Source organism: Oncorhynchus kisutch, linkage group LG7, assembly GCF_002021735.2.
Source record: "Oncorhynchus kisutch isolate 150728-3 linkage group LG7, Okis_V2, whole genome shotgun sequence".
In the NCBI taxonomy this organism is placed as follows: Eukaryota; Metazoa; Chordata; class Actinopteri; order Salmoniformes; family Salmonidae; genus Oncorhynchus; species Oncorhynchus kisutch.
The window spans coordinates 641,504-653,092 of NC_034180.2; the positions used below are offsets into that span (position 1 = coordinate 641,504).

An 11,589-nucleotide genomic window follows, 5' to 3' on the forward strand; every position below is an offset into this window, starting at 1 on the left:
ACATTCAATTATCTGGCAACAGCTCTTGTGGACATTCCTGCAGTCCGAATGCCAGTTGGACACTCCCTCAAAACTTGAGACACCTGTGGTATTATGTTCAGTAAAAAAACTGCACATTTTAGAGACGCCTTTCATTGTCCCCAGAAAAAGGTGCACCTGTGTAATGACCATGCTGTTTAATCAGCTTCTTGATATGCCACACCTGTCAGGTGGATGGAGAAATGCGCACTGACAGGAATGTAAAGAAATGTGTGCACAACATTTGAGAGAAATAAGCTTTTTGTGCACATGGAACATTTCTGGGATCTTTTATTTCAGCTCATGAAACCAACACTTTACATGTTGAGTTTATATTTTTGTTCTTTATAGTCGAGACCCACGTTACTTCTGGCTTTGTTAATATTCTCAAGTAGGATCCAACATCTTGGGGCATTTTCAACTTCTTTGTCTTTTACGACATTTGGTTGACTGCTGTGCCCCTTAAAACATGACAACTGTGATGACTGGTGCAGATATCAGTAGTTTATTGTATGTTAAGTCCAAACACATTCAAAATGGAAACTAAAACAAATTTGCTCCATCTGCAACACATTTTTTGTTTCTACTAGCAAACAAGTAGAAGGTAAACACAGTAAATTAAGATGGCAACCAACCGACTGCTTTGCGTACCACACTTGCTAAAGCCAGGAAGGAAATCCTATTCCACTGAAAAGAGGACTGGAATGATATACATTTAAATCCACTCTACAGCATTTTTCAACAGTGGAAAAAGTTTACAGCCTTTGCTTTAGGGGGTCCTTTGAAACTTGGGGGTAGAGATGGGGGTTTCACTGAAATTTCAGAGCAAAAAAAATAAAAGTACAAATCTGCTCCCAATAAACGTTTAACACCACTGAGTTTTAAAGCACTGACTTCAGAAAACTAGGCAGAAAGCATGATGGCATTCCACTCGGCTGACTCTCCTCGCCCTTGTTGACCTTTGCAAAAGTAAAATCGCAGTAAGTGCCCTTTTCTTAGCCATAATATGAAACTCACATTATGAGTATATAGGCAACTGTGAAACTTGTCCATATGTGGAGGGATGTAGTTCTGCAGTGACCAACAATGGGTTCCTGGAGAAAGGGGCTCAATTTCAAAATGGCCTCTTCCCATAACACACACACACACACCAGTGTTCGGCACGTCGCTCCAATCCAACCAAAAGGTACATGCATTTCCACCAGTGTGACTGGCTTTTTAAGCTGGCCCATGCCACGAGAAAATTAATTATGAGAGCAATGTCAGAAAAGGGGGTAGGATGGGAAAAGTGTTTTTACTGTGACAGATTGTCCCAGAAAATTTCTGAAATAGCGCAATACCACCTGACAAGGAAGACCTCAGTACGACATTTTGGAAAAGGCGCTACATCAGATTTAACTTTCCGTTTCAGTGCAAGAAGACCAGTTTAAGAAAAAAGTGCAAAATATTTGTAATTTCTCCTCCCCGATTCTATTCCAGGTTGAAACCGAGGTCTTCCCTTTCACAGTCACAAAAATAAAACTTCCCATTTCACTGGCAGAGTACTGGTATAGAAATCTTATTTTGCCTTAGTGGGAAAAAAATAATAGAAAAATCGGTACACAGCACATTGAATATTATCAGCATTTTAAAAAATATGAACGCATAAATGGATTTAAAAAAGTGAGTGTCATTCCAGATAAAGTTTGCACTAAGGCTAAACCACACCTAAGATGACCATTTTACAAAAATTGCTGCCAACGAAAAATGTTTGTTGTTGATGAAACAGTCGGATGCCCTTGGATCCAGGGCTTATGCCACCGTTCGAGACAATGACCATGCTGCTCCAATTCACCGTACCGATTGAGAACCGTCTAGTAGCCCATGTCTGAGCCGTGCAATACAACGTTTTCCTTTAAGAGGGCATTTCCTTTTCACTGTCCGTTACAGTTACTAAGCAAACAGCTCGTCAATACTGCAGATGCAAACTCTTCAACTGATCCCATTTGCTTGACTAACCAAGAATCACACATGACTAGTATGTTCCAATGAGTCATTTCTTTAACATAATAACGCATCTCTGGGATATTTAACATTAAAACTTCAGGCACCCGTTGTCTCTCTAGTCTCTTCAAAACCCCAGAGCAGATACTATAAACAAATGCACAACTTGCAGCACATCATCTTAGGTAGTTCAACAGTACTTATGGGAGAGTGAAATGTGCACCAGAAAAACGTTATAATCCTGTGAAGAACACTGCAAATTCTCCTGGCCTCAGTAGGTAGAGTAGTTCAACTGGAGCTGGGAGCAAAACCGGACACCCCAAACTCAACTCACTAGTAAGACTGGAAAGATGAAATAGAAGGCACCATCATGCTTTTATAGTCAAGTTGAAAAAAAAGGAGAATTAAATCATACAGTGAACTATGATTTTTGCTGTACATTTATTATGTTCCTCCGTACACTTGACGGGGAATGGAGGGAGAAGAGGAACCCCAGTTTCACGGTTCTGGCAAGAGTAGGGGAGAAAAAAAAATGAAAAAAAAATGCATGAAAATAAAATAAAAAACAATAGGGAGCGAGTCCCAAACATTATCACCACCACTCTCCTATTGGTCAGCTTGGGTTGTGTCTGTGGACCATCCTTTTATTTCCCCAGTCGGTGAAGTCCAGGAACTGAGCTTTTTATTAAATTCATTTAGGAAAATAATCATTCTGTAGATTGGTATGTTGTATTCCAGCAGTAATTGAAGCATAGTTATGGGTTCGCAGATGAAAGATGTGAGAGAAGTATATTGGTCACAGTAAACAGGCCTGAAGTGGAGGCCTGCCTTGTCACGTCGTTTAGCTTTGAGACAACAGTAGATGTCTCAACCAGCTGCGATCCCAGGATGTCAACGTAACATGACAAAAGTACCCATTAGTGCATATTGATGAGTGCATTATGCAATTTGTTTTAAGCAGTGTCCTTTGAAAAGGAAAAAACTAAATGCAAGCCCCCCCCCATAGCAGGAAATTCACCTCATGCTTTTCCAACAGTAACGGGCAGAGAACTCCCACATATAAAATGTGCATTAAGAGGGGTTTCGTGACGTAGCGCCCTGGTAAGTCGAGGCGTAATAATCTCTATTCCAAATGATGGGCTGTATTATCGTAGGTAAAAGTCTATCAGTCCCTCCTCCTATAACGATGCAGATTACTCCTGGTTGCTTTTCCTCAAATTTACAAATTAATGTTTGTGAATTCTTGACAACACTGGAAAAGTACGCTCAGCTCACAGCTAAGTAAAGCGAAAATGCAAATTTGACGTTTGCTCATTTTTGTCTGTCACATCAAAGAAGAAATAGTTGACAGTCTGTCACATTCCAAAGCCAAAAATACTTTTTTACCGAAACGAAAATAAACAAACAAAAGTATATACGTTTATACATGTAGATTTTTTCGTTAACGAGAACGGTAGAAGATGAACGTGGTACTACTTCCGAACTGCAGGTGGCACTATCAGCGGCGCTGGGTGGTGAAGCGGCCCTCGGCGGATCCTCCTGCTCCTCTTCCAGAACCCAGGCCGGGCTTGGGAGCACCCATGCCGCCCCTGGGTGGGGGGCCCCTGCCGTCACGCATCATCCCGCTGCCGGCCACCATGCCTCCTCGTGGGCCGCCGGGCCCCCTGTCGCCGCGTCTCCCCATGTCTCTGCGGTCGTCTCCGCCACGGACCTCCCGCTCACGCACCGCCCTGGTCTTCTTCTCCTCTACGTTCAGACGCACCTCGCCACGGAACATGATGGGCTACAGGACAGAGGGGACCGTTAATACAGGACTGACAGGTGATTAGGGGACCTTAAGAAAATACAATTTTCACAATCCTTCTCATTCACTGGTTTGCACACCATAAAACCCTATTGTTGCATCTTTGGTTGTATCGATTGTGTTTGTAGTTTTCCTGCATAGAAAAGTCTTAGGAGGCCTGCCTAAGTGTTTTCGGGCCACCTATGTCCAGAAAGCTAAAACAAGAGTCCCCAATATTATTTTTTCAATTACGATCCTTGAGAACCAACAATCACCAAAAATAAGAGTCAGGGAGAATCAAATTCCAAAAATGATACATTCAGGAGTATTTTTGTCCGAGAATGGGAACCCCATTGATTCTGTTGGAATGTTTGAGACTCAGATAGCATAAGCCAAGCTGAATGTTGTCTCTGCGGACAACGGGAGGGCTTCAAATTTCCAGTCAGCACTCCCCCAGCACCATTTTGCTCCAGTAAAACCTTGAATACTCAGTCTCCTATAGCTGAGATTCAAACAAAAGGAAAACGGGCTAGAGAATTGGGGATTAGGATACTGTGCAGAAAACCCATAGGTAGTGATTTACAACACCAAGTCGAGTGCCACCAAAACACCCGTGTGAATGAGGGGGATAATGAAGTCAGTACTTGCCCCCCCTACCTTCGCCCCCAGGATTCTCTGGACAGGGTCAGAGTCGTCGAAGACCACAAAGCCAAAGTTGGGCAGCTTTCCTCCGACTCCCTTGGTGTTGATCCTCAGCTCCACTACATTGCCAAAAGCTGAAGGAAGACATTTTAGTTTTCAATTCCAAATACCGAAAATCATACACACTTCTCCTGCTTACGTCATCTGGAGTTTACCGCATTAGTCACACCTTAACAAAAGGATAGAAGATGTAAAACTGTTCCAAACGCACACAATTCTATTGATTTAAATGCCATTGATAATTTGAACAACCAGAAAATGGCAGGTCTAAATAACCATTCATGTGTACGAGTGCTTACTCATGAAGAAGTCCTTGAGCTCTGCCTCGTCAATGTCATGAGGGAGGTTGCCCACAAAGAGCTGGTGGCTGTCTGGGTACCGGATGATCCTCCTGTTGTCCATCTCACCGGGGTCCGCCTCACCCCGACCTGCAGTCAGGAGAAGTCATTAGCTACCATCTGCACCGTCACTCTGTACCAACACTGAAGAGAGGACATTTAGTACAAAGTCACAGCTTTATTACCTTTGTTGACAAAACTGAAGTGGGGTTTCCCAGTTTGTGATTCTGAAGGTGCAACACCATCTAAGTGACAGAGACGTGCACACATTGACCCATGTGTAAATAGTAAACCACAGAAGTGTGAGCACCCATGACGTGTTGAGAACTAAGCAGACCTAAAACAGACCTAAGAGCATATTGCGCGTATAGACAGTGCGTCTGTAGAAAAACATTGCCATTAGGTCCCACCGGGCTTACCAGGTCTGGATGCTCGCTGTACGAAGGCTGGTCTGTCGCGGGGGCGCTGGTCCCGGGGTCCCCGGAGAGGGGCCATCTGGCTCTCAAGTTTGGTCTCCGCTCTGGGCTGTAAAGGAGCGCGACACACAGGAGATGAGACCTACTTGACCACAGACAACACACAGCCCAGACACACACAAGACACGGGGTCAGGGGTTACCTGTGAGCTTGGTGCTTTAACAACATGGGGGGGGATTCCAGAGGAGGGTCCTGTACCGCTAGGAGGCAGGTTTTTACTGGTCACCGAGGCCCAGGAGAAGGTCTGCCAGGAATTCAGTCAGAATTCAACCGTGCCAATCAGTAGAACACAGTACAATATGATTTTGAAAGGCAGATATCTTGACAGTAATCTGTGCAATAGTGCTACTTCTGAAATGGCACCCTATTCCTTCTATAGTGCACTTTTGACCAGCGATCTATATAGAACAGCAGTGTGATTTCAGATGCAACCTGCATGTTATTGTGATGTTATAAATGGTCATAGCACTGTTGTACCAGGAGAGTGGACCAACCTTGGGGGCCTCCTGCGTGCTGGGTGGGGACTCTACTGGGACCGGGGAGGGGGCCTTCTCCTCCAGCTCCTCCATCACCTTCTCCTCCACGTCAGGCTTCAGCTCCTCTACCTCGGGCTCCGGTTCAGGCTCGGGCTCAGGATCTGGAGCCGGCTCCTCCATAGGCTCCTCAACACCATTGCTAAATGAAGCAGAAATCAGTCAAGTTTTCTACAGCTGTTTGCCTAGATGTACTTTTTCATAAACTCAGATACAAGCTCAATATGATTGGATTCGGTCACATTTCTTCTTGACACAAATATGATGCAACTGTACACTCACTGGCCAGTTTATTTGGCACCCCACACCGTTCATGAAAATGGACCGCTCCTACAGACAGACAGTGAGTCATGTGGCCTGCTAGATAAAGCAGGCAGACAGGCATCCAGTTACTATTCAATTGAATGGACAAAACGAGTGACTTAAGGCTGCGCGTGGTATGATCATTGATGCCAGGCGCGCCAGATCCAGTAACTCAGAAACTGGCCGCCGGATTTTCCCACACGACAATGTCTGGAGTAAACCAAGAATGGTGCGACAAACAGAAGAAAAAAAATACATCCAGTCAGCGGCAGTCGTGTGGGCGAAAACAGCTAGTTGATGAGAGGTAGAATGAGAATGAAAAGAATCGTGCAAGCTAACAGGCGGGCCACAATTAGATCAATAACAGCGCAGTACAACAGTGGTGTGCAGAACAGCATCTCGTTGATCCTTGTCATAGATGGGCTATTGCAGCAGACAACCACACCGGGTTCCACACCATTCAGGTAAAAACTAAATGCGGCTCGTGGGCACACGGTCACCAAGATTGGACAATCAAGGAGTGGAAAAACAGCACCTGGAGCATGACATCGAGTTTAATTTACTTGAGTGGCCTGCGCAGTCCCCAGGCCTCAACCCAACAGACCATCTGGAATGGGCTAGACGGCAGTACATTCATGCTGCGAACAATCCACAGCAACTGCGTGATGCCGTCGCCGTCAGCATGTACCAACATCCCTGTGGCATGTTTCCAATACCGTGTAGAACGCCCCAAACAATTCTGTCTGTTCTGAAGGCAAAGAGCAGGTTCGACCCAGTACTAGATGGTTACCAAATAAACTGTAAAGTGAGTGTACATACCAACTGTATGCCATGTTTACTTATTGTTGTTTTTTAATGCAGTGCACGTCCTGTACATAAATGCAATTTCTCTAAAACAGAACATTAAGTACATCTAGTCGCCATTGATCTAACCATCATTGTCAAACTGGCATGGTGGTCTCCATGGAATAGACTTACATGACAGGGTGAGGCTCGTAGTAGGTAGTGCTGTTAGGACTGTCCTGGAGTGGCTCTGGGGACGGCTGTCTCTCCTCCTGCTCCTCCTCAACCTCCTCTTCAGATTCTGAGGTACCATTGATTAACAAAACAAAGTATACAGACCATATAAACAAATTGACATCCAAAGTCAACATTGAAGATAATTTAACTGGACAAAGTGCAGAATTTCTTACCCTCATCAAGTTCAGCCTCAGAGTCGCCGAAAACCTCATCCTCATAGCGGAAAATGTCATTGTGTACGTAGAACTTGTTTGCCACGGAGCCCTGTGGAAATAGCCAGACAAGCTATTATTATTTGTGCTGCACTAGCTGACGAAAATGTGCTTTCCCCCCCTCATAGTTGAGGAGCTTCATAATCTAAGAAAAAGTGCAGAGTTTTTTTCAGTGGGCATGAAATGTTTTGAAACAGTGAATCAGGGAGGTACTTCCTGAACATTGAGCCCTACTGAACGCAGGTAGTCACTCCACTTTAATTCATTCTACCATTTCATGACTGCTGAACACAATCCAAAATTCCCAGTGAGTGACAATTAAGATATGACAACTACCCTATGCTTAGTAAAGTGTGTGCAGTGAGCCCCGCCCTTTAGCCTACCGTACTACGCACCTCTGGAGCGAGCACAAAGGTCTGCATGAACTTCCTCATCGGCTGGCCGTTGTTGGAGAGCTCACCCAGCACCTGGACCACAACGCCGTCAGTCAGCGTGGCATGGGCGTCCACGTGTCTGATCTTCGTGTGGCATTCTTGGAACTGCAGGGACAGGACCTTCTTGTGGATTTCCTGGGTAGGGTGAAGGAAGTACAGTTAGAAGTAAATCACAAGGCCAGGAATGGTTTATAATAGAATCAAATTTCCTGCATTATTACATCACAGCACTTGGAAGGTTCTAAAAAAAATATTTGAACATCTAAATTGTTTGAGATTTGCATGAAAAGCATCCTGAGTGAAGACTCTTGACTGTGTTATATGTTTCAAAACAGGTAGTTGTCATCTGGATCTTTGACTTAGGTTATTGACACTTACTGCTTGGCCATACACTGCTTCTGCAAGCTTCCCGTTGGAGTCAAGTCCACCATGAACATAGGAGGAGTTCCTTCCATAGAACCTGTCATGACAAAGCAGAGACATTTAAAGTTCTGCTGGCACAAGTCTACATAAAGCAATGGAAGGTTATCACATACTGTGGGCTATTCAATCTAGACAATTCGGTCAGTACCTGTGCAGGAAATCGGGTGCTTTGTTTAAGAGTGTGTAATACTGCCTCACAAACTCCCGCCCTACAAGCAGGGGACTTGGCTTCTCCATCACCATTTCTTTGGTAATCAATATCAAGTGCTGAAACAGAACATTAACAAAACATTTTAATCTTGATATGAAGTAATACTTTGAAGTGACCTAAGAACATGCAGGTCAGCATTGCAGAAGGAAAATAAAGCCATGACAACTCATTTTTATTGAACATAATTGAGGCAACATGTACAATATCAACCCATAATACCAGAATGAGACCAATGGAAAACTGAGCAACTTATGAATCGTTCATGAATGATATTTGCATGCAAATTTGAGCTAATAAAAAATTATGTACAGAAACTGGTTATTAAGACGTTGTTTTCTAGTTTTGAAATTAGTTAAGTATATGAAGACAAAGTCGATGCGTTCAACTGATTTTTAAAACGACAATGCACCATGTTGTTCGTGTTCACATTTTAAAATGATACATATTTATCGTTGCTAGCTAACTAACTACTTTGATAGCACACACTAGCGTGCAACTGCGCCATCACGTTTATCCACCCGGACACAAAAGAGGGGTACAAAGCATAGGTCGACTTCAACGAGACGTTCTCAGAAGAGTTGAGAGATTGTCTTTACATATGTTACTAATCAAATGAACAAATTAGGTTAATGTTAAATTAATTTGTTTGATAGTAGCCAGGCCTATTGTGACGGAAACTGCGGAAGGCCTCCCACGACCTGGTACAGCCTCCGTCGTAGCTAGATGTCTATTTTCGTGTGGCATCGTCGAATCATTTCCCTGGCCTTGATACCAGACATAACACATGTTGCTAGAAATAGTAGACCAACTCCAAATGCTTTGAAAGAGGCCTCGTCTTATTTGGAAGTGTATTTAGCAAACTAGTTAGGGCAGCATACTTGTAAGGTAAACGAGGATTAGCTAGCTAACGCTGGCTTCCTACTAAATTGGTGCTAGGCTCATTTGGGAAAACTCGTTAGCTAGCTCCTAGTTAGCCAACACGTTAACACTGCGTGCATTGATAAATAGCATTACCCCCAATATTCTAATGTAATTTAAGTATACATTTTAAAATCAACAAAATGCACAGAAAAGTCCGTACCGGTTGCTAATTAAATGATAGTGAAACTAGTACATTTGCGAACGTTAGGCAGCTAATGGCGCTAAGCTAGATTTGTGGCGTCGTTGCTTTTTCTCAAGCTACCTTGTCTTGACAACTTTGTTTACCCCTATCAGTTTTCCTTCGTGTATTAACATGCATCAACACTTTAATGATGCAAAGTCATGTGGCTCAATTTCATGAATTAGAAACGTTGAACAGCTAGCAACAATCACTTTGTAACTAGCCAATACACATTGGTCTATTCTGACCGGTTAACACGTTCGTGCAAGTGCCTAAAAAATCCTGGCACCGGCAGGCAGGGTTTTCTTGAACAGAGCTGGTTAGCAAGCAATATTGTCGACACCAGTGCTCGTGTTAGCATTGCACATAATACAAAGGCCGACTGGCTAGGTATTTTTAGCTATAGCTAGTTAGTTAATGAGAAAAATACAATTGAACTCGGTCAAATTCGGGGTTTAGCATCACATGATACCATGCCTGTTTATTCCATTTTAGCTCAAATTGTCGACATGAAATTAATTGAAGACACATACTGTACAGTGAGCCAACAAAGACCTTCACTAACTCAAATGTTAACTTTTTCCCGAGAACAACTACAGTAGCGAGCCATTAATAAAATGTTATCGTTAGTCAGATTATCGATTTTTTTTTTATTAAAAAAAGGTAACTTACCTTTTGAAATACCTATCTAATTGAACACAGTGATTAAATGACTATACTCTGAAATATGCAGAATATTTCAGGTGTAATTTATAATATTTCTCTCCCTCTACTGAAAGACTTTATGATCTCTGCTGTATCAGAGATTGGAATTTAAAGCGATAGACTTCAAATTTATTGTCTAACCCCTGCAATCTAGGGAGGGAACCCCCGTGACAGTGGAGTAGCCAATGATATTTTTACACTGGACAACATCAATTGTGACGTATTTTGGTGTATTTTCCCGCCTGCCTTCCTGCCTAAAAATCCAGACGTTATGACGTCACAACTGGTTTATTTTGTCATACCTCGTAATATAATTTTCATTATCAGCCAACACGATTAATTGTGACTTAAAACATATATAATGTTCATATAGTATGTTCTATACACTACAAAATTGAGCAATCTGTAATTCATGAGGATGTTATATGTTTTATTCCTGACAGACAACAGATAACTTGAAGGCTACAATTAATACTTTTGAATACAAAAACTGGAGGTAACCTAGAGCCACAGAAACAAGTCTATCATATGCCTGCCAGTATCCGGAGACACACCTACAGTGCATTCGGAGAGTATTCAGACCTCTTGACTTTTTCCACATTTTGTTACGTTACAGCCTTATTCTAAAATGTATTAAATAGTTTTTTTCTTCTTCTCATCAATTTACATACAATACCTAATAATGACAAAGCAAAAACAGGTTTTTACTGAAATGTCTATTTACATAAGTATTCAGACCCTTTACCCAGTACTTTGTTGAAGTGCCTTTGGCAGCGATTACAGCCTTAAGTCTTCTTGGGTATGATGCCTCAAGCTTGGCACACCTGTATTTGGGGAGCTTCTCCCATTCTCCTCTGCAGATCCTCTCAAGCTCTGTCAGTTTGGATGGGGAGATATTTTCAGGTCTCTCCAGAGACGTTTGATCGGGTTCAAGTCCGGGCTCTGGTTGGGCCACTCAAGGACTTTCAGAGACTTGTCCCGAAGCCACTCCTGCATTGCCTTGGCTGTGTGTTTGAGATTGTTGTCCTGTTGGAAGGTGAACCTTTGCCACAGTCTGAGGTCCTGAGCGCTCTGGAGTAGGTTTTTATCAAGGATCTCTCTATTCATCAATCCCTTGATCCTGACTAGTCTCCGAGTCCCTGCTGCTGAAAAAGATCCCACCATGGTGCCACCACCATGCTTCACCGTAGAGATGGTGCCAGGTTTCTTGGCATTCAGGCCAAAGAGTTCAATCTTTGTTTCATCAGATCAGATAATCTTGTTTCTCATGGTCTGAGAATAATTTAGGTGCCTTTTAGGGGACAGGCAGAGGTTGGAGGAGGCCAGTCAGAGCATGCCGAGGAGTC

The 11,589-nt window shown here is 43.1% G+C and overlaps 1 protein-coding gene across 8 annotated transcripts; it reads right to left on the reverse strand.

The window, feature by feature from the left end:
- Positions 1 to 294: 294 nt before the first annotated feature.
- Positions 295 to 10,390, reverse strand: LOC109883180 (ras GTPase-activating protein-binding protein 2). 8 transcript variants are annotated; one of them, XM_031828294.1, is made up of 13 exons: positions 10,211 to 10,390; positions 8,374 to 8,492; positions 8,181 to 8,262; positions 7,764 to 7,937; positions 7,330 to 7,420; positions 7,115 to 7,220; positions 5,795 to 5,975; positions 5,443 to 5,544; positions 5,244 to 5,349; positions 5,010 to 5,069; positions 4,786 to 4,914; positions 4,442 to 4,560; positions 295 to 3,784 (listed from the first exon to the last, which is right to left on the reverse strand). In XM_031828294.1, exons 2-13 carry the CDS (start codon positions 8,466 to 8,468, stop codon positions 3,500 to 3,502), a joined length of 1,530 nt encoding a protein of 509 aa, XP_031684154.1. In that variant the 5' UTR covers positions 8,469 to 8,492; positions 10,211 to 10,390; the 3' UTR covers positions 295 to 3,499. The 8 variants fall into 8 exon arrangements, with proteins under 8 accessions (XP_031684154.1, XP_031684151.1, XP_031684153.1 ...); XM_031828291.1 differs by having other exon boundaries at positions 501 to 3,784; positions 4,433 to 4,560; positions 7,752 to 7,937; positions 10,211 to 10,361; XM_031828293.1 differs by having other exon boundaries at positions 501 to 3,784; positions 4,433 to 4,560; positions 10,211 to 10,360.
- Between the last annotated feature and the right edge of the window lie 1,199 nt (positions 10,391 to 11,589).